The sequence below is a fragment of the Martes martes genome (assembly GCF_963455335.1).
Source record: "Martes martes genome assembly, chromosome: 15".
Classification (NCBI taxonomy): Eukaryota; Metazoa; Chordata; class Mammalia; order Carnivora; family Mustelidae; genus Martes; species Martes martes.
Genome location: NC_137903.1, coordinates 67888524 through 67911083, shown reverse-complemented (window position 1 = coordinate 67911083; position 22560 = coordinate 67888524). Strand labels below are relative to the sequence as shown.

General features: G+C 54.2%; 1 protein-coding gene across 1 annotated transcript; it reads left to right on the top strand.

Moving 5' to 3' along the window:
• The first annotated feature begins 333 nt into the window (after nucleotides 1-333).
• ATP1B1 (ATPase Na+/K+ transporting subunit beta 1) lies at nucleotides 334-22485 on the top strand. The gene is made up of 6 exons (XM_080823830.1): nucleotides 334-873; nucleotides 5237-5365; nucleotides 16183-16338; nucleotides 18167-18351; nucleotides 20585-20665; nucleotides 21749-22485. Exons 1-6 carry the CDS (start codon nucleotides 777-779, stop codon nucleotides 22010-22012), a joined length of 912 nt encoding a protein of 303 aa, XP_080679956.1. The 5' UTR covers nucleotides 334-776; the 3' UTR covers nucleotides 22013-22485.
• Nucleotides 22486-22560: the final 75 nt, after the last annotated feature.

The window sequence follows — 22560 nt, the reverse complement described above, 5'->3', positions numbered from 1 at the left end:
TGTCCGGCGGGCGCCGCGCGACGCAGGTGCTGTAACCCGCACCACCGCAGAGGAGGGCCTGCGGGCCACCGCGAGCGCGGAGGGGGCTGCGCGGGGCCGCCTGCGCGCGCGCCGCCGCGCCCCCGCCCCCCGCCCCCCGCGGCCCAGCCCGCCCCTCCCGCCGCCGCGGCTCCTTTGTGCCGGCCCCGCGCCCGCCCCTTCGGGCCCGAGGCCCCGCCCCCGCCGCCCGCGATTGGCCAGCCGGGCCGCTGTGGGCGGGGCCGCGGGCCGCCCGGGCGCGGTATATAGTAAAGGTGGGGCGTGCGCTCGGGTCAGCTTCTCGGCTCCGGGCGGCGCGGAGGGTCCGGCGCGCGGTCCGTCTGTCCGTCCTCGCCGCCGTCTCCTGCCGCGGCCGCCCCTGCAGAGGTCCCAGGAGGCGGGGCGAGCGAGCGCCCCAGGGGCCCCGGAGCCGCCGCCGCCGCCGCGCGCCCGAACCCGCAGGGCGCGGGGAGCGCGTGCGGACCGAGCGGAGCCCGCGAGCGGCCGCGCGCCCGCCGATAGGTGCGGGGCTCGGAGCCGCCCAGCCGGCGCCCCTCCCTCCGCCCTCCGCCCCCGCCGCCGCCTCCCCCTCCTCCCGCGGCTGCCTCGGCCCCGCCGGCGCGCGTCTGGCACTCGGAGAGCCGCAGCGGCAGCGGCCGGAGCAGCCTGCGGAGAGCCGGGCCGGGGCCAGCGCCCGAGCACGCGAGCGCGCGCCGCACTCACCCCCCGCAGCCCCGCGGCCGCCGCCGACCGCCACCATGGCCCGCGGGAAAGCCAAGGAGGAGGGCAGCTGGAAGAAATTCATCTGGAACTCGGAGAAGAAGGAGTTTCTGGGCAGGACCGGCGGCAGCTGGTGTAAGTAGGGGCCGCCGCTCTCCCGCGCCCGCAGCGCCCGGGCCGGCCCGCCGCACCCCGCGCAGGCTCCGCGCTCCGCTCCGCGAGCCCCGGCCGCCCCGGACGGAGCGGGGCCGGCCGCGGGCGCTGTCGTCGCTGCGGACCGCGGCGCCCCCGGGATGGGCGCGGGCGCGCGCCGGCGGGGGCTTCGGTAGAAGCCGAGGTCGCGCCTGGCTCCTTTGCGGTCGGTGCGAGCATCGCTCGAGCCCGTCCCTCCCGGGAACGGTCGGCTCCGGGAGACTAGATGCGCCTCTCCCTGCAGTCCTGCCCCGAGCCCTCACCATTGAGATTCGAGGCTACGAGGGGACCTCGTGGGGGTGATCGGGTCGGATGCAGGCGACCTAGTGCGTTCCAGCCCTTTCTGGTGCAGATGTACCTCCAGGGGCGCGGGGTGGGGGTGGCGGGATCCATCCACACTGCAGTGCGCTCCGCTCTGTCCAGAGCCCCCCCAGTGACCGACCTCCCCTAGAGTCCTTTCAAGGGGCCCAGGAGGCCCCGGGGACGTGGTGAGTGAGGTCTGGGTGTTTTCAGCGGCTGCACACAGATGCGGAACAAGTAGCTTGGCTCGATTACACGGAAGGGTTAGTCAAAGAAATAAACGGCATAAAGGTAGATGCAGCTCACCTTACAGGATTCGGGGCAGCCTGTGGCTTGGCTGGATGGAATTTTTTTTTCCCTCATTGAAAATTAGATACCTTGTTTTCCGCCTCCTTTCACCGGAAGGGTGACATTTTTTTTAAAGGTCATTTTGAAGGGCAGAGTTGTAGGCACATCTGTTAAGAGTCGTGACTGCGGAAGGGAGAGAAGGGAGCTCCCCCCTCCTGCATCACTGCCCCCTCCTTCTCTAATATCCTCCTCACCATCATCATCATCACCACCACTGCTAGCACCACCATTGCAGCCACGGGGGGAGTCCTGGCTAGGGGCTGATGCAGTATTCCTGATTGGGAGGATCTGTGGCCATCACAGCAGAATGAGTCAGGGAAATAATGCTTGGCTGACATTTTGAATTGGAAGAAGCTAGAATATATGATTTTTGCAAAGAAAAAATGCAGCCCTTAGTGGCTCTCTTGATTGGAAAATAAAGGGTTAAAAATGCATCACACTTCAAGGTTAGTCAAGGTGAAATAGCATTCCAAGGTATTACAGGAAAGCGCAGGTATTCCTGAATCGTGTTAAATGTAGGTCTTTCAAATGATGGCTTTTGGCTCGTATTTTATATTTTGTTTTATTTTGGGGAGCCTGTGTTATTTAGTACGATTACTGCCATAGTTTCTCATGCATAAAGATAGCTCTCGGTTTTCTCACCATGGAAGGGAAAACCTGAAGAGCTCAGGATGTGTGTAGGGTGAACAGCCCCTGGTCAGGGCGATCTGGCAGCTCCTCATAACTTGAGTGAGGCCTGGGGGGGTGCGCTGCCGAACGGGCCCCCTTCTCCCAGGTGCACGGGAGGCTCCAGCCCTGGTGGTCTGATCCCAGCCTTGTCATGGGCCCGGGGCTGCCTGGATTCCAGGCATATTGTGAAATTTGTCCTCTGGTGTCTTCCCCTCTCATAGAATAGGTTTCTTTCCTCGTTCCAATTTCAGAATAATATTTGCTTTAGAAGGTAAGGCAGTATAGGAAGACCTATTCTTTAAGCTGACGTGTAATGGGGCAGCACCTCCGTATGTGAGAGAAGGCGCGCGCGTGTGTATTAATATTGGTGTCTTGATACCACATCCAGCAAGGTCCCAAGACACGGATTAATGAACGCAGACGTCAGGATGGGTGTGCTTGTCTGGTTGCTTCTCTTTCCCAAGGTGCAGGTGCTGGGCTGACAATTCAGGTTTTGCTTTGAGCTCATGTGTCTCCTCTTCTGGGGCAATGTAAGAAATGACACCCTCTCTGACCAGAGACACTGACAGCAATTGCTGTCTCCTGAGGGGGAAATGCTACCTGTCCAGCGCTGGGCCCAACATGGATGCCCTTGGGACGGGGGCAGGTTGCCCTTGGCTCAGTTTTGCTTATAGGTAGATTTTCACCAAGATGGACGCGGGAGTCTTGCCTGTCACCTGCTGGAGAAATGGCAGCATGCAAATCACCTGTGGTTTCCACCTTTGTATTGAGTTAATGCAGGCGTTGGTAGATTTCTGTTAGGGTTACTGCTGGGCCAGGAGGCCAGTCTTTCCTTTTGCCTGTGACCCTTTTTGAAGGGTACTCATTTTTTTTTTTTTTCTAACTGGAAAACCTCCATATTACTTGCATTTTTTTTAAAGGAAGAAAAATTGCTGAAGAGTACCAGGAAAAAAAAAAAAGCCTCTAAATTTACCCTCCGTGCCACCCTGGCTGGTTGGTACAATTTGTCTAGCTTTTTTCTTTGAGCAGCCCCTGGTGATCTGTGTTGGTGAGCCCAGTGCATAGGTCCTGCTTAGTTCACAGTCCTCTAACCAGCTGACCTCTCAGCTGTCATTGGGGAGATTTTGCTAAGGAACATCTTGAAGCAAAAGAGAAAAATCCCTCACTTAGGCTATGGTGTCAGGCAGAATGGAAAGGCTGTGTCTCATTCAGCTTTAATCAGCATGCTTTCGAAAGGACTGATTTTTCCACTGCTCTGTTTGTATTTTCAATTATCGCCTCAATTATGTACCTTCTTAAGCTGTTAGAATTAGGTATCTGGAGTCCAAGGAATGAGTGTAAAAATGCTCTGGTTGTTGGAGGAGCCAAGTGTGGTTAAGCTAAGTACCGAGACAAGGTGGGGGGTGCACAGAAAACAGGTTACAACAGTTCCTTTCTCACCGTGTTCTACCACCAACTCTCGCACCTCTTAGGAGCCTTCACTGGAAAATTTTTCCAGATCTCTTGACGTCACAGCCTTGCCGTTTGCCTACTGCTACTTGGATACAGAATGCGGCAGTTAACCCTTGGCCTGCTGGGAGGCAGTGATTGATTGAGCGGGGCAGCTGTGCTTCTGGATTCTGCAGTCTCTCATTTTTCCTTATCTTTGGCTCCTGGCCTGGCTTTTTTCCTTTTTTTTTTTTTTTTTCTGGATAGGGGAAGAAAAGGGTTATGATTAAGCATTTTGGTCTTATGTGCATTTGGCTTGTTTTACTAGCGTTTATAGCATGGTTTCCCTGAACCACGTATTTGCTGATTGGAAAGCTGGGCTCTTAAATGCTTGCCAAAGGCAATCTGGCTACTTCCTGCCACAGCGCACCCACTCTCCCTCTGTCCCTCCACCATGCACCAAGACACTGCGTTTCAGCGATCTTTTGTTCTGTACTTTTTACCCCTAGGACCCCAGCATTGTACTGCCTGCAATCTGGAGCTTTTTAGAGGTAACCCTAAGGCTCCTTCGTGCAGTCCTGTCTCAGACTCGATAACCTTTCGGTTCACCTGCTCCCGTTCTTGCGCTCACTGGGAGTTGTTGGCTGGCACCGGGCTGCGGGGCGATGCCTAGTACAGCCTGTTACTATGCGGCTAATCGGGGAGATAATCCTCGTAAACCAGTAACTGATAGCCTCATTCCCGTCCCTGTGCTTCGTGGTGCTTAGCTTTTTGTTTTTTGCTTTTGTAGCCAGCTCAGCTGCTGCCCTGCTCTCCAGCTAGCTGTGGGGGGCGGGGGGGGGGGGGCTGCAGCTCATCAAACCAGTCCGCATTCTGGGTCCAGTCAGAAGATGAAATAAAAATATGCCTGTCATTTTGACTATAAGATTTCCCTTTGTTTTGCCCTTGTTTGGTGCCCCCGGAGGAAAACACAGTGTGTGCTCGGGTGTCTAATACACGTCACCGGTGGGGGGCGGTTTGCGGTAGGAAGGAGCCGGAGAGCTTCCTGGGGCTTCTCGGCGTTCGTTGCTCTGGCCCAGCGTAAAACCCGCAGGCGCCCTCACGTTCGGAGAAGCGGCAGAGCTTGTAGTACTGAAATACCAGGGGACCAACCAGGCAAGAAAACCTGCCTCTATGGGAGTATATTGTCAGATGTGCGATGTGTTGCGTAAGCCCACTGACATGGCCCTAGATTTTATTGGTGATCTTCGTGAAAATTTTTTTATTTAGGCAGTGAAATTACGTCCTGTAAATAATCTTAGTTCTAGATGACCATTCCTCTTACCCTTACCGAGCCCCAACACACACACTCACACACTGTAACAGGCAACTGCCCGTCTCCGATTGTCCCTCGTCCTGCGGGAAGGTGGTTCACGCTCTGGGTCAGTGTTGGGAAAGGAGGCTCTGAAGACAGGCTGGGGGGGAGCCGGGAAGGAAGCCCCTTCGTCTCTGAGAAGACGAGCCCTTCATGCCAGAGCGCGCCTGTATCACAGCCTTCCGTCTCTGTCTGTGCTCCTTGCAGTTAAGATCCTCCTGTTCTACGTGATATTTTACGGCTGCTTGGCTGGTATCTTCATCGGGACCATCCAGGTGATGCTGCTTACCATCAGCGAGTTCAAGCCCACCTACCAGGACCGCGTGGCCCCCCCAGGTAACAGGAGGGTGAACACATTCAGTTCTTTGGAGGTAAAATGGGTGTCACTTTTTCACTCAAAAAAAAAAAAAAAAAAAAGGCCACTTTTCTGAGAACTGCCTGTAATGCAGTGTTAGATCGAGCCTGTTTTCATAGGAGAAGCGGGACCTGCTCACGATGGCGCGGCTCTCCTGCCCGCATTGCAGGCCTCCGGGCGCTGCAGATGTCTTGTCGTCACGGCTCTGCAGCGAGGGCGAAGAGCCCTGGTCTCCCCCGCGCCTGAGCCTGCACCCGCCAGCCTGTGACTTGCGATGAGGCGCCCTCGCCGCCCAGTGGGTCGCTTCGCGGGGTCGCCCCAGGGCCCTTCCAGCTCAGGCACATCTTTCACTTTCTCGAGGGGCCTGTGACTCAGGCAAATCCTTTAAAAAAAAAGAAAAAGCCACTTCAGCTCCTGTTTTGAGAGATGAAGTTATTTTTAGGGATGATGAGAAGCTCTGACATGGCCGATTACTCACGGGAGAGGAGCCGTGGCTCCGGAGTCCGCTCTCCCACCGGCTGCTGACGTGGCTTAGTTTAACCTCCAGCAGCGGCAGCAGCTTCTCCCGGCTCAGCACTCGTGCCCACGGGCTTCGCAGGACTCTCACCTGTCGGCTTTCTAGCCCCATTTTGCAGTCCCGCTGTCTCTTTGAGCTCTGGAAACTTGGATGAACAAGGAGAGGTCACCCCAGAAGGAAGAAAATGCCACACGAGCGCCCTGCAGTGATCTGGGTGCTGCCACTGTTGAGCGCCGTGCACCTCGTGCGCAGCTGTGCGTGTCCATTCCGGTCACTGAACCTCCAGGGAAAGCCCGCTGCCCGTAAGGCCCGAGGCCGACAGAAGGCCCGGGCGCAGCCGCAGACCTGGTCGTGCTCACCGGCTCTTGTAAAATTCATTGTCAGGAGGACCTAGAGACAGGAGATGTTGCGTAAGTTCTGGGTTCTTGCATTATGAACGACCTTGAGGCTGCCGCTGGGGGTGGCGATGACACGTCCCCTCTACTTTCCCTGGCAGTGGTTTAGTAACAGCTGTATTTAGGTGACAATCTTGAGGCCGTCTTCATGGCACTGAGCAGCTTTGACCACGGGCACCGGGCTGGCAGCCTCGCTCAAGTGTGGCCGCCTGTCGCACGCTTGCTGTGTCTACCTCCCGGCTCCGGTGTGAGAGACCCGGAGGAAAATCTTCAGAGTATGGAGGTGGCAAACATGGTGCCCTGGCCCCAAGCCACACGGTCCTGCACTGTAAGGAAACCCTGGACATTGCCAGATAAATTTAGATCTAGGGGATTTTGGAAACGGGGGGAAGAAAACAAACATGTAAGTATATAAAACAACTTCACCTGGTTAATGCTCCACAGTTTCCAGCAAGTAGTTCCCCAAAGAGGCGGGTCTCTGGGAAGGCTGAAGCAGAAACTCTCGGCGTGCACGGAGCACGCTGCACCTTGAGGAAATAGACTGGACGCTGGCTTTTGTGACCGTGAAGCCCGGCGTGTCCTCTCCTGTTAGATTTTGGAGGCAGTGTGAGGAGTCGTCATCACGTTTGTGTCGATCTTTATTTTCCTCTTATTGAGCCATTGAAAAGCTGTTCTTGAATCACGATGCTGCTTCATAAGAATTCTTAAGCTTAAAGCCAAGAGTGACCGAAGAGTCAAGCATTTAACTTCCTAGATGTAAACCAGTGCTGCTTGTCTCTCCAAACTGTGGGGGGTCAGCCTTTAATAAAAGTAAAAATTTTCTTCGTGTTCTTTGCAGAAAGGGCAATTTCACTTTCAAAGAGAAAAGGCTAAAAAAAGAAAAGAAAAGGCTGAAGCGCCAGACCTTTTAAGTGGGGACTTGCCAGTGACCTTGCCTAGACGATCTGGTGGAGGTGCTCAGCCCTGCCCGCCCCCTCTCCCAGCCTCCCTCCCCTTCCTCCCAGCCCCTTCCTAAAAGACACATTCTCAGTACCTATATTTAGTGTCCTCAGCCGTTGGACTGACCTGACAAACCGTCGCTTCTCGGAGGAATGCTGGTGTCTCATCGTGGAAGTATGTGCTCCTGCTTCAGCCGGAGCCGCAGGAGAAGTGCTTCCTCAGCTCTCTCTCCCCCGTCCCGCTGCCTGGGTTCTTTGTCTTCGTTATGTCTCTTTCTCCTCCTCCCCTTGTCTGCCACCTTGTCAGGAGAGTCTGGGCAGAGGCCCCTTTGCTCTCGCCCTCCCTAGAGACGTGATTGTCATTTGAAAATCTGGTGGCCTCCGAGCAGGGAGGTCAGGTGAGCAGAGCCACGAAATGCAGCCCGGGACTGTCCCTAGATGCTCTGAAGGCTCCTCACTGGGCCCTCGCTCTTGGCGTCTGTCAAGAACATGGGGAGGCACGTGTGGAGGCACCCCTCGGCCACTGCACGTCGTGTCTCCAAGCGTCCGTGTTTGCGAGTGGCGGGGGGGGGGGGGTGCTTGCATGTCTCAGTCAGATGAAGGGGCCGAGCGGAGACTCGGTGATGCTGTTAGCTGAGCTGGGGGCACGGGTACGGACCCCGCCTGACCGGGGGTGGACTGCGTTTTGCACACCTTATAGCTAGATCTCTGCTGAACAGCGTGTGCCAAGGCGTCCGCATCGAACAGCGGCGGTGGTGCAGTCCGTTCGGGTCTGTCTGTCTGTGGTACTGGGTAAGCAGGTGGGCTGAACAGGGAGGTCTCCATGAAAGGACTAAGTCACAAAATGGAAGGGAAATTTAAGGGGGAGAAAAAAAGCCTAAGGAGCAGTTTATTGGCCTGAGCGCTGGTGGTGTTGGGGGCCGTGATCTTCCTGACAGTCCCCATGGCTCTGGGACGATGGCACAGGTCGCTCCGCAGCCCCGAGGGCACGGGGCCAGCACTTACGCTGTGACAGAAACCGACAACTTGTTCTGTCTGTGGGTCACGGATGGTTGGTTGTTGGCCGTGTGACGTGGCTTAATGTGACTATGAAAGCCCCAGGCTCGTGAGCCACTGCGCGCACGTCCACTGCACGCGAGGCCTCCGTCGTCCCCTCTGCAGAATGGGCGTGGGACCGCGCGGACGTCGCGGGATGGGAGGCGGGTGGGAGCGGAGAGCGGCCAAGCTGATGGCATGAAGCAAAGGGTGGCTCAGCGGCCACTTCTCTTCCTGCAACGGAAGGCGCGGTCCGGTTCCCGGGACTGAATCCCGTGTTTCTGGACCGGGAGCTTTAGACGGCGGAGCAGGGCCGCTCGCACGCTTGGCGGTTGTTCACAAGGTGAACAGCCTCTTGGCTTCCCCACGGAGAGGATTCGGGAGAAGGGGGATTAGGAAGCACGCTTGAAGAGATTTTAAATAAATGTGAGTGACACCGTATTTGTCGCGTAGTCTGTCCCGTTAACACACCCACACCGGCCGGGTGGGCCGCGCCAGGCCGCGCTCCGTGGCAGACCCTCCTCCGGACGGCCCGGCGGCCGCATCTCCCGCCCGCTCACGGCCGGACCCGGAGGGGGGCGCTGCCCTCCCCGGCCGCCATCGCTGATGGGGGGTGGTGACAGCACGGTCCCTGCACGTCAGTGGCGCCCGGGGAGATGCCGGCCGCCTCGCTTCCTGCCGAGCAGCTCTGAGGCCGCTCCTGTCCTGGCTCCCGAGTCGCGTGTTGCTTTGGGTTGTCCCGGAGGGAAGCTGGCACCGCGTCGGCGGGACGCCCGCTCAGAGCTCCGTGCCCTCGGAGCGTCCGACTTCGTCTCCGCTCAGGTCGTGATCTCGGGGTCGTGAGGTCGAGCCCTAGTCCTGCTGCACGCCCAGCACGGCGCCTGCTTGAGACTCCCTCCCGCCCCCTGCCCTGCCCCTCCCTGCTCGCTCGCTCGCTCTAAAACTAAAAAAAAAAAAAAAAGCTCATGATCGTGCTGCCATGGAAACCAGACTTGAGGAGGGAGGGTGGGGGTGCAGCCCGGCAGGCCGCAGCACCACCAGCAGTTTGGGTCTCCTCTTGACTGTGCGAGGGAGTATCCTGTCTTCTGTTCGGGTAGGAGGCATTGCAGTTCGAATCTCGGCAGAATTAAGCAAAATTCTTTTTTTTTTTTTAAGATTTTATTTATTTGACAGAGATCACAAGCAGGCAGAGAGGCAGGCAGAGAGAGAGGGGCAAGCAGACTCGCCAGGAGCAGAGAGCCCGACGCGGGGCTCGATCCCAGGACTCTGAGATCGTGACCTGAGCTGAAGGCAGGGGCTTTAACCCACTGAGCCACCCAGGCGCCCCTTAAGCAAAATTCTTACATCTGTCTCAGGTGCCTAGTTTCTCAAACTGTCGCTTGCATTACTCTCACATTTCAAAGGGAGAATCGGAAAACGTTGGGCTTCGTTCCAGGTTGGAGGGATTGTTATTTCAAAGCGCCCGTTGGGTGTTTTTGTTTTTGCTTTTGTTTTCCTTTGCTGTTTCCATTAGATCCCGCTGACAGGAGCTGACGTGCTAAAGGCTCCGTGCTCCCCAGGCCTGCGGCCTCCCACGTTCTCCCTCCTCCTCCCTCCCCAGCCTCAGAGGCTCCTGCCCGCTCACTCCCGGACTCCGTGGCTCTTGTTGGGCTCGCCCTGGGTGCTGTTGGGATTTTCTCATTCTTCTGAGAGCCCCAGCCCCGCTGTGTGGCTATTTCTTCCTTTGTAAAGACCAAGATAAAACTAATCAGTTAGCTCTTGGGGACACAGGAAGCCTCATGATTAACTTAGCGACGTTCCTGGAGCCCCAGAAAAATGAGTCTTACTCTGGGGGCTCCTTTGTGGCAAGTGAGCAGAGCAGAGGCCTCCGACACCTGGCACTGGGTAACAAATCCCGTGCATCGAGGGTAATGGGGAAAAAAGCTGAATCTGTGAAATTTCTCTGAGAGGCCTTTGTCGTGGAAGGAGCATCAGCGCGCCAGCCTCCGTGTGCTGTGGTGATGTCAGACGGGGTCCTGATGCCTGTGGCTTCTCGGTGTGCTTATTCTAGCGATCGGCCCACCGCAGGGCCCGCCTGACACACCCAGGACTAGAGAGAAGCTGAGGAGACGAAGGAGGATTGGGATGTCTGTGATCTAGTGGCTTCCAGCTGGAAAACCTGTGCTTTTCCCACATACATGCACGAAGAGACGTTTTCGAATATGTCTGAGGTTGTTGGTCACTTAGCGGACGTTGTGTTCCGTATCTACTGTGTATGGTTGTCCTTCCGTTTAGCCTTGAGCAGAAAAGCTTAATGTAAAATGGTAGGGTTTGGCTGTTTGCTTATATTTTCCCATTGTAAAATGTATCTTTTATCAAGAATAAGCATAATTAAGAGCTACAGGAAAATATCTAAAGATAGGTCCCTGTGAAATCAGGGACCTCTAAGATTGATCCTCTGAACCAAATTATGCTTTGTCTGCTCACCTGAAAATGAATATAGCACTGTAGATCAGAGTCTGATGATGGTGCTGAAGGCTAATTCCCAAAACAGGGAAGGGCCTTCAACCCAAGCATGTGGTATTTAGCTCGGACAGGAGAAGAGATTTCCATACACCGGGGGTCGTTGAACATCAGCTCTAGACCAAGGAGAAAATCCAGTAGTTCTGCAAAAGCTGAGCCTACAGCCCGAGGTGAGGCAAAAACCCTGCTTCTTTCCAGAAAGCACGGAGGCACCTTTCTTCGTGTGCCCTCCCTGTATTTGTTAGGTAAATCGATCCCATTCTTGCAGAGGTAAAATAATTAAAAACAAAAACTCATAGGTATCTTAGTGGCACTTAAAGGGGGAAAGTTGTGTGTGTGTATGTGTGTGTGTGTGCACGCACGTGCGTGCACGGTGTATATGTGTATCTCTACACATAGATGTGTATGAGGTTCTGTAAAATCACACCTCCAAATGTTTTTAACTGCAAATTACTTTGCAACGTGGACTGTGCAGGAGATATGTGGTATGCGGTGCTCTGTGCATGCCTACATTTGTGTTTCTTTGCCTTGGGTGCCCTTCTTAGTCATCATGGGTGCCCTCCTGGAGGTTTCTGTGGAAAATGATGCCTATTTAGAGAATTTGGCCTGGGGACTTGGGGGGTGTATTAAATGACGAACAAGCAGCTGTGCTTTGGGATTCAGCTGAGTAACCGTTACAAGGTTACAATGGCCATGTTCTGGTTTCAATAATTCAGACTCACAAGTAAATTGAGGAATTATAAACTTGCTACATTGTAAACCCAATTGGACACAATGTATTTCTTAGTGAAAAGCCTTTCGTTTCTTTTTCCCTTCCTCTTTTACTGGTTAGTTCCCCCTCCTGCTATGAATGCCGACTAAAGCCAAAAATTGAGTGTTTTCCTCCTTTGTTTCTCAAGAGATGGGGGACCAAGGACCAAGGAAAGGCAAATGTAACTATAAGAAGCAACTGCAAAGCTGAAGAGGTTTTTGTTTTGTTCTGTTTTACTCCAAATTCTCTGTAAAGATGATGTCCTCATTACAAACCCAATACTAAAATGTCACATATCCAAGTTATGATTTCAGTCTGCTTAGGTGGTTTTCTTAAATAATAAGTGAAACGTAATTTAAGGCAAATGGCCCTATTAGGGCAAAGCTGTGTAGAACTCGGCCTGGTGAATGTCAGTTCAAGTTCAGAACACTGGCGAGGCAAAAGGTTATATCTGTTTCCTGGAACATAACTTGAGACCACAAGCCGGCGACTGGGTGTTCCGCTATCTTTGGCCTCTGGGAGTTACCACTGGAAAGAAAGCTCATCCTTGTCTAAATCCTGACCCACCCCTTTACGGAGTGGGCAGCGTAGAGAGGGACTAGCTGATGGTATCTAGTCCCGTGTGAACACGACTGATGAGGGTGCCAGTCCCCAAGGTGGGATTTGTATAGCCCTGGAAGAGTGTCACAGTTGCAGAAATCTGTGTGGCCTCCAGATAATAAAGTTTCCACATCTGATCCCGTTCCTTTCTGTCTTTTCCGGTGAGTCTGATAATGGAAGTAAGTGATCAGATATCTGATCAAGGGTCCTTCACCTGCCTCTCGAACGTATCTAACTGCTTTAGGGAAATTACTTTTGAAGAGAGGAATTTTCCTAATGGCTTGGAGAAGATCTCATCTGAGAACTTTCCTAATTAAGGTGATCCTGAGCAGAACAGGCGAGGGGATTGATCTCTGAGAGTTTCCAGGAAGAGAACTTCTCAGGCCAGAAGGCTCTGGATGAAGAAAAGGGGAGGCAGCGCTGGTGGGGGATGGAGTGAGACCTTGCCCAGACATGGGCGAGGAGAGCAGACGAGCTCACCGAGGGGGCTGTGTCCAAACCCGACGTTGGGGTGGCTCCTCGGTATTTATGTGTGTATGTGCTCTGTGGGTGAGGGTTTAGAGAGAGGAGCTGATGGCATGCCTAAAACCCAAACCACGCGTGCTGCTTTTTCTGGAAGCCATCTTGGGACCAGAAGTTGGGTGTCTTAAAAGGAGGGTCATGAAGGCTTATGGTAGTTACAGCTTCAAGATCCTTCAGAGACCCCAGTGGTAAACTTCAGCAGACAGGAAGGCATGGCTGACCTTCCTGGGGTTGGTCTGTCATTCCGGGGCTCCCTCTCCCAACGTTCTGCATCACTTCAAGTGGAAAGGACACAGTAGTGGCCTTGGCTCAAGGTCTAATCCAGCTCAGCAAGTCCGAGGGTTCTGAGACCCTGGGCTTAGCTGTCTCTTCTACTCTTGGTTTCTCGGTCTCACTTTCTGATGCTTCTCTGCACAGAACACAGTCACGATTCTCCAGGCGTCTTCGAGCTGCGTTTCTCTCCCGTGGTAACGTACAGGCTCCGTGCGGCTTGGGCCGTGAGTGCGGCTTGGGCCGTGAGCCGTCCTGACTGAGGGGGTTCGGGCTCTCAGGCAGAAATTGGTGTGATTCCGTTACTTGGTTTTCATTATTTCTTCTTTGCCCAATCTAGAGAGGTGCGAGGCCAACTGTGTAGAGCTTCCCTGGGCCAGTGGCACCGCTGTGTGTGCAATAATAATGCCTACTGTTTCCATAACTCGGGTTCTTAACCGCAGAGGCGCTTGCTGATGGGAATCCCGGTGTTTGTCTCTGGGCGGGCGGGAACTCAGCTCGGGCCACAGTTCTCAGGCTCCCGAAGGACCTACTTCTCCTCCTAAGATCCCACATGCCTGACTCAGGGTTGCTGATGCTTTGGGGTCTCACACATGTCACCCGGCCACTTTTAATAGCAGAGAACTTGGACTTGGTAGCTCGAGGGAGTGAAAAGCACTCTGCGTGATGCCACCTCCTCTTCCCACTGTCCCTTTCGCTCTGGGAGAGTCTGAGGAGCACGTCACTCAGTCCGGGAGATGGAAGCTGGGTCCTCGGCCGGCCGCGGGGAGAGGATTCGGGAGGGGCCGCCCGGACAGCTGAAGCCGGACGCTCCCCTCGTGGTTGAGGTCCCGCCGTGTTCCTCTAACGCGACCTCTGGGTCCACCTTCCTCTTTTAAACTCACTGCGTGAGGCTCTGCAGATCTCGCCCGGGCTCACTGACACTTGGCTAGCATTTTGGGTTTTGGCCGCATCGCCCGCTCTGCGAGGGACTGTAGCACGGTCGCCGCTGATCCTGCCGCGGTCCCCGAGGGCGGCCGGCAGCCTCTTCCCCGCCACCCGCTTCTGGAAGGCTGGTGAGCGCGCTTCCTGCTTTCTGAGGACCGGGTCTGCTCTTGCCCGGCTCCCCGGCCGCCTCCTGCTTCTCCCCGAGCCCGGACGCCGCTCCCGCTCCCGGCCCGGACACGGGGTCCCCGAGATGGATCCGGCAAACCGGCGCGACGGAGTGTGAAGGCCTTTGCCTCTGGCGTCTCTGGCTGCCGCGCCCGGGCTCTCCCCGTGGGCTCTGGCGTGGACGCCCGTCCGGCTCCGTCCTCTGCCGCTTCTCGGGTCACTCTAGGAAAGCAGCCCCTCCTCCTGGCTTCTGTGAGGCTCCGGCTTTGAGCCCTCCCTGCCCTTCACAGGTGCAGGCGTGTCACCTTGACCTAAACATCCAGTTTCAAAGTCAAACCAGGAAGGCACCCCTCCCTGGCCCCCCTTGGCCTTCCCCATTTCCGTGGGGAGGCTTGTTTTCCACACTTTCTCAGGCATGAAATCCCAGTGGAAAGTTCTACTCACTTTTGTTTCGTTTTTGCAGGTGTCTTGTCATTTTTATTCATCGTCTCCTTGTGCTACAAATGGTCACAATGCCAATTTTCTAACTTAAATGTAGAAAAAGATTGTTCAGGCTATACTTAAATTGCTTGAGTCGTACAGGTTTCTAGGGTTAGTGAGCATCTAACAAATATTTTTAATTGTACTAACCTTGTTGATTTTTAACTGATCATTTTTGTAAGTGCAAATGCCGATATCTCCCCTTTCCGTGGCTCCTCTCCGTCATCGCTGACGCTCCCGTCCTTTGTCTGCATCCCCGTCTTCTCCCTTCTTCTAGGGAACAGCAAGCACCGCGGAACTCGCCCGTCGAGCCCCCTGAGCTGGGCTGCTCACGTTGTTTAACCACGTTTGAAGCTCAGAGCCATCCTTAATCACTAGAAAAAAGCTGCCGTTGAGCCTAGCCCCAACCCCAACCAGATCCTGATTTTTATGTCCGTGTCTTCATCATGTTGGCATCACTATTGCTAGTCTCAGCTTCTGGCCCCCCAGAGCACTGGTTCTCAAACCGAAAGTGCTCAGGGAACCCTTCAAGCTCATTAATGTAGAGATTCTCGACTCCCATCAGTAGTGGTTCTGACTTGGCAGGTCTGGAGTGGGGCCCATGGGGCAGCAGGTTTAATGCGCCCCTTGCTCAAGGCAAAGGGCCGGGGGCGTGAGCCGCCTTCTGTTGCCAACACAAAGTAGGTGCATCTGGGATGGGGATTAGAATAGGGTTGTGCAATTTAGCAAATAAAATGCAAGACGCCTAATTAAATTTAACCATCAGATAGACCACGAGTTGATTTTTACAGAAACACATCTAAATATTACACAGGACATACTTCTATAAAAATTGATTCATGGTTTATCTGAAATTTAAATGTAACCAGGCAGCTTGGGTCTTACCTAGCATCCGAGACTAGAAGGCCGTGGTCAGGCCTCCCCGGCGCTCCTGTGTAGTCCTGTGTGGTGTGCAAATCCTAGCCAGGAAATCTTGTGGTGATAGAGGTGTGTGAAAATTAAAGAATGTAAAATGTTGATTAAAGAGTGAAAATCCAAGGTAGTCATACTTTGAATTTTATACTGGCTGGCCCTTGACTTGCTTTTAGAATGGAAAGCAGGGATGGTAACTTTACATAAATCCCATTTCGTCCAGCTTGGGTTAAAGATCCAAAGGAATGTGTCTGTTGAGTAGCCTTGAGTCTGGTAGAGTTTGGAATGGTCGTCAACCCGTTCCAAAACTATAAAAGGCCTCTGTGCTCAAAGGCTTACATGCAGTTAGGGAAAGGAAGGCCACCGGCAAAAAATGCTGGCTAGCTATGCCGTTCGTGTTTCATATGAGCATATGGATGTATTGGGAAGATAACAGGCTTTGGAGTATACATGGGTTGAAATTCTGGTTCCGCTACTTCCTCTGTGACCTTGGGCCAAGCACTTAACCTTTCTGTGCAAAAAGTTTCATTCATAAAATGGAGACACTACCCATCCTGAAGTGTTGCTGGGTAAATAAGATGATAATGATAGCAAGACACCGTCCCTGGCACTTAGGTACTCAATCTAAATGCCAGAGAAGTGACTTCCCAGGAGAAGCAAGAATTTAACCTTCTTTTTAGTAGGTGGGATTGGCGAAACATGTTGGTACGTGGAGAACGTGCTTGAATGATCTTGGTTGACACCTTCCCACTAACGATTTTCTTTGTTGTTCTGTCTGGTCTAGGATTAACACAGATTCCTCAGATCCAAAAGACCGAAATCTCCTTTCGCCCTAACGACCCCAAGAGCTATGAGGCATATGTGCTCAACATAGTTAGGTTCCTGGAGAAGTACAAAGATTCGGCCCAGAAGGATGAAATGATTTTTGAAGATTGTGGCAGTAAGTAGACTCATTCTGGATGTCTGTGGCTGGTTAATTCTTATTTCCCATTTCTGTCTGTTATTTAATGATCGAAAAATCCTCTTGAAATAATTGATTGAAGTCTGGCCATATTGAGAGGACAGTTTTCATTTTGTTTTAAAGCAAGAAGACTAGTCGATTTAGGCTTGGATCTGATGGAAGAAACGAAGTAGCCTCAAGTATTACAATTATGTGCATTTGGAAAGTGTCTTGCTTTAAAACACTCCTGGACACGTTTGCTTTTTACCACGCACACCCAAAGACCATAGTTACTGCTATGGTTCTCCATTGATTTTTGAGAACTGTTTACATTTCCAGATTTCTGCTCCCCGCGCCCCTGCCCCCTTCTCCTGTGGAAGAGTGTGTAGGGCCTTTCTCTCACTAGCATGGCTCCTTGGCATAATCAGCTACGCTGATACGGAGAAAGCAGGACTTCTGGCCAGGGCAGAGCCTTCCTGCCCCCGGTTGGGAGGGACAGTGAACTGTGTCCCAGGCCGCTCAGCATCTCAGTAAGGAACGGTAAAGGAAAGGCGGCTCTTGGATGTATTAACGCTGATGGGAACACACATCTCTGTCCTCGTGCACCATCCAGCCATGTTTCCAGACCTGCTGAGACAAGATGTCTGAGTAACGAGGTGACCTCAGTCTTTCCGACTCAGTTCAAGCATTTACCGACACCAGTTCGTCACATGGCCCTGTTTGCTTGATCATAATATGGGGTGATTGCCATTTTAGGTCATTCTGAAAGGAGTAATTTATTTTTTTATTTTTTATTTTTATTATTTTTTTCTTTTTTATTAACATATAACGTATTATTTGCTTCAGTGGCACAGGTCTGTGATTCATCAGGCTTACATAATTCACAGCGCTCACCATAGCACACACCCTCCCCAGTGTCCATCACCCAGCCACCCTCTCCCTCCCCCCCAGCAACCCTCAGTTTGTTTCCTACGATTTCTCATTAGGATTTCAATGAGGTTTTCATTTTTGCAGTAATTAAAAGGCTTGTATGAAAGATCATTAGGGTGAATTGCTTCCCTGGAGATGAACTGAATGGAGGCCCTTTACAATTTAAAGGGAAAATAGTTATTTTGTGACCTTAGAAATATATAGAAATTATGGTATTTGCCTCAGTTTCCTGCAGGGTGCTTTGTATTAACTTTGAATTCTCTATTTCTTGTATTCTCTCTCTGGCTTTGTTATGAGGTATGAATCAAGAATACTACAATATTTTTTCAGTTGAACAAATGCTTGCAAGAAGTCATAGCTTGAAAAGACAAAAATAAGAAAAATTTCAAACCTTGAATGGTGACTGAAAAGGAAAAAAATAATTCTTTCTTTACTCTATTTGAGAGGCTAATTAGTGGCAGAGACCGTGACACCTAGCAATGGTCAGGCAATTCTGACCAAAAACCTTCCAGTTCTGAAAATTATTGATTAATAATCAATAATCAGAGCTGACCCGTGTCGATGAGGCTGCTCATGACGGGCGGCCGGGTTTCCGCTCAGTCTTCTAAATCGCGGAGTCACCCGTTATTTAAGGGAAGAGAAATATGGCTCCGGACCAGACCTGTGTGGATCCTCTGGTACCAGGAAGCCCTGGGTGGGGTCACACACCAGCTACCGCCTGGGGTACAGCCCCGTGTTGATGTCCGCAAGGGAACCAGAGGTGGTTTGCAGGAAACCCTCGCTCCAGACGCAGAGCAGCACGGGCTTGGGACGGGCTGGAAGAAAAGCTCCCTTTCCTGTCTCAGTGGTGCCCAGGGGACTGTGGCTCCGCAGCGAAAACCGTGCTTTCTGTTTCCAGATGTGCCCAGCGAAATCAAAGAACGGGGAGAATTTAACAACGAACGAGGAGAGCGAAAAGTCTGCAGGTTCAAGCTCGAGTGGTTGGGAAATTGCTCCGGAATAAACGATGAATCCTACGGCTACAAAGAGGGCAAACCCTGCGTCCTAATAAAGCTGAACCGAGTTCTGGGCTTCAAACCTAAGGCAAGTCGTGCTTTAAACCCTAGACCGTAGAGGAGCCTTTCTCCTTCGGATGAGGTAGCGGATTGGCATGAGGCGAGTCTGTAAAGATTTAGAGTAAACTCGGTGACGACTTCGAACCCAGTCAGTAGAGTAACAGCAGAGACGTCTGCATCTGCCTGGGGGACGGGGACAGTTAAGTCACTTATCTCCTTTTCTAAAGTGAAATTCTGAGAGGCAGAGCCACGTTCTCGAGTAAGTCCGGCGCCTCTGTTCTTATTTTTATTTTTATTTTTTTAAAGATTTTATTTATTTGAGAGAGAGAGCGTGAGAGGGGAGGGTCAGAGGGAGAAACAGGCTCCCCGCCGAGCAGGGAGCCCGATGTGGGACTGGATCCTGGACTCCAGAATCCTGACCTGAGCCGAAGGCAGGGGCTTAACCACCCGAGCCCCCAGCAGCCCCTCTGTTCGTAAGGCTTCCGTGATGTCATTCTAGAATGTGAACCCTTTGACAGTAAACCTAGAAAAAGGTATTTTCAAGTTTCAGAACTATCTGCATGTACAGGCTCAGGTTTTGGTTCTCGTGGAGCCCAAGAGTAGTTTTTAAAAAACGGTCCGGTAATCTGAAGACACAGGTTTTTGTTTGTTTTTTACTGAATGACAAGTTCATGGCAAACCTGGAAGCCGCGCGCCATTCCGGCTCCGGGAAGCGCGGTGTTGGCTTCGCGTGTTCTTGCCGCCCGAGCGCGCCGTGAGCTGGGACCCCCGAGCCACGCGGCCTGTCCGACGGCGGCCTGTCCGACGGCGGCCTGTCCGACGGCGGCCTGTCCGACGGCGGCCTGTCCGACGGCGGCCTGTCCGACGGCGGCGCGTCGTCCTCAGCGCTCTGCTGCCCCAGGAGCGACGGGAGGAGGGAACGTGTGCTGCTGCCCCCGCGGAGCCGCGTCCGGGTTCTCCTCCGGCGGGGTAGGGCCGTCCTCCTCCCCGAGGCCGCCCCCCCCCCAGCCATCGCCGTCGGGTCTTCCGTGGTGACAGGCGGGCCGCACGGTCCCCCAAGCTTGGCGCCTCCCTGGAACCCGGCTCTTGGGTTCAGGTCTGCGGGCGCCCAGCGCTTGTGACCCGGGGACCCTGCGCCGCGGCCCTCGCCAGGACGGCCCTGCTGGCCGCGGGATTAGGGTCCGACGGAGGAGGATGGCGGGACCGCCGGTCACTCGGAGGACGACGGTCCGGCCTCCGCTGCGTCCCTCGCTTGTGACGGCGGCTCCTCCTCGGACGAGCGCTCCTTGTCCCCCGCCTGCCCCCGGGGGTGGTCCTGCGGGTTCCGTCCCTTCCCGCACCCGCCGAGTGACGCGCTCAGCCGCTCGCGCTTCCCGGTCCTTTCTCCCGCCTCCGAGTCCTCACCCCGGGGCCCCCCTCGGCCCTGCCTGGTGTCGCCGGAGAATCACTTCCGTCCGGGCTGTGGCGTCCCGCACCCCCGGCGGCCGGTCTCCCTCCCCCCAGGACAGATGCCGGCGGGGAGCATCATCTCCCGCCTTCAAGGATCCGCCTGCGGCTGCTGGAGCCGTCGAGGGGCCCCGCACGCCCCCCCCCCGCCCCCACCGTGTGCAGCCTCGCGGGCGCTTCCCGGGCGAACTGCGGTTCCCCGACGGGACGCGCACGCGCAGGGGCCGTGTCCGCGGGCGGAGGTGCCGGTCGCGCCCTGCCGGGGGCGCTTGAGCCGGCGCCGCGCAACGGTGGCACCTTCCGGAGCGCGCTGGGGCTCCCCGGGGGCCGTCGCCAGCCCGACCTGCCGCGCGCGTCGGGCCCGTTCCCGGAGCCGCGGGCCGGGCTCTGCGGAGACTCGGGCCCAGAGAACAGAAGCTGCTCGAGTCCCGCGTGAGGGCGGAGGATGCGGGTCACGGAAGCAGGCCCGGGTTTTGTGCGACAGAAACGTCCACGACTCCTGCTTCCGACGGTGGTACCGCAGCCCGCGAGGAAGGGCCGCGCCGTGTGTCCCCGCTCTCGGGTCCGGGGTCCCCGTGGCTCCGGGTCGGGTCCCAGCGCCCGCGCGGCCTCCCCGACCTCGGCGCGGCCTCGTCTCAGCCGCGTCCCAGCGCGGACGGGGTCGGGGGTTCGTTCGTTCTCGCACCCTCGAGTGTTTGGTTCCTTGGGCTGCGTTTCCGCGACCAGCGGGGCCTGTTGATGCTACAAACGAGCTTCGTGCTCGGGACGGGAGGAGGCCACGCGCCGCCGGACTGACCGTGCGCTCTTCCTTGCAGCCTCCCAAGAACGAGTCCCTGGAGGCCTACCCCGCGCTCAAGTACAGCCCCTACGTCCTGCCGGTCCAGTGCACGGGCAAGGTGAGGGCCGGGGCCGGGGGCGTGTGCGTGTGTGGGACACTTTGCAGTTAGAGGGAGAACTTGACCGGGGACAGGAGGAACGTGGCTTCAGGGGAGCCGTAGCTCCGCGCGGTCAGAACATCTCACGAGGAGGACGTTAGCGGCTGAAACCACACGTCCGTTCTCCGCCGGAGCAAGAAACCGCGTTAGCAGGAGGATCGGTTTCCAGAACTGGGAGGTGAACTCCAGCCCACACGGTGCTTCTCTAGCCCACATGGCCTATTCAAGATTTAAGGCCACTTTTTTTCTTGACAGGTTCACATTGAAAAATCTTTTTGGCTTTAATTTTTTTAATTTAAAGGTTTTTTTGTTATTTTTTTGAAAGAGAGAGTCCATGAGAGGTGGAGTGGCAAGCAGGGGGAGTGGGAGAGGGAGAAGCAGACTGCCTGCCCGGCAGGGAGCCCGATGCAGGACTTGATCCCGGGACTCTGGGATCGTGACCTCAGCTGAAGGAAGATGCTTAATGACCGAGCCCCCCAGGCACCCCAGTTTTTGGCTTTTCTTTCAAAAATAAGAAATAATGAAAGATAAGGTAGTAGTACATGTTCCCTTTAGACCTAAAAATAGGATCCTAATGGATTGTTTACGGAGAGGGCTGACTAACGGGAATCCCTACACGGTGCTGTTTTACGCACATGCCAAGCAGTAAAATGGACGCGAGCAAACGAGAGGCAAGTAGGAGGGAATGTCGCCCAAGGCCCGTCCAGGGGTCCACCACCAGTGGGTTTGACGTTCAGTGGCAGGTGCTTTTCTGGGTGTACTGGCTTTGGGGGAATGCTTGGTTGACCTTTGCTGTCCTTCACCTGTGTAATGTGAAGTTTCCTCCGATGACCACTTCCGCCGCGGCCAGGGAGGGACCAGCGTGTGTCCTCCTGCGGCCTGCGTCCTGCTGCCCCTGGGGGCGCTGAGCGGCCGTGTCAGGGACCGACGGTCTCCTGCAGCAGCGGTGTGCAGGCGGTCCCGTAGGATCGAGAGTCTCGTGGGTCCCCCGGGTAGTGACCCAGGCTGCCAGCCACTAAAATCTCCTTTCTCTCTGGTTTTCAGCGAGACGAAGACAAGGATAAAGTTGGGAACGTGGAGTATTTTGGCCTGGGCGGCTACCCCGGTTTTCCTCTGCAGTATTACCCCTACTACGGCAAGCTGCTCCAGCCCAAGTACCTGCAGCCGCTGCTGGCCGTGCAGTTCACCAACCTCACCATGGACACTGAAATCCGTGTCGAGTGTAAGGCGTACGGTGAGAACATTGGGTACAGTGAGAAAGACCGTTTTCAGGGACGCTTTGATGTAAAAATTGAAGTTAAGAGCTGATCACAAGCACAAATCTTTCCCACTAGCCATTTAAAAAGTTAAAAAAAAAGATACAAAAAACAAAAACCTACTAGTCTTGAATAAACTGTCATACGTATGGGACCTACACTTAATCTATATGCTTTACACTAGCTTTCTGCATTTAATAGGTTAGAATGTAAATTTAAAGTGTAGCAATAGCAACAAAATATTTATTCTACTGTAAATGACAAAAGAAAAAAATAAAAATTGAGCCTTGGGACGTGCCCATTTTTACTGTAAATTATGATTCCATAACTGACTCGTAGTAAGCAGTGTTTCCAGCCCCTGAGTATTGCTGCCTTGTGGATCTGATGTGATGTACAGTTCTGTAGGTGCACACTCTGGTCATTTCTCAAGCCATGTTTATCGCATCTGTTTTCTACTGTATGTGAGCAAGGTTTGCTGTCCAAGGTGTAAATATTCAATGGGAATAAAACTGGCATGGTACTTTTTTTTTTTCTTTTCGGTTTGGCTCTTTCAAAAACTAATGGCCCATCAATGAGCATTTTTAACACACTCCATAGTCT

Bases quoted from the DNA above. Each gene is read 5' to 3' on its own strand.
- ATP1B1 (XM_080823830.1), top strand. From the start codon at position 777: ATGGCCCGCGGGAAAGCCAAGGAGGAGGGCAGCTGGAAGAAATTCATC. The intron at 18,352-20,584 runs GCAAGTCGTGCT...TCTTCCTTGCAG, and splicing joins TTCTGGGCTTCAAACCTAAG to CCTCCCAAGAACGAGTCCCT. The intron at 20,666-21,748 runs GTGAGGGCCGGG...TCTGGTTTTCAG, and splicing joins CGGTCCAGTGCACGGGCAAG to CGAGACGAAGACAAGGATAA.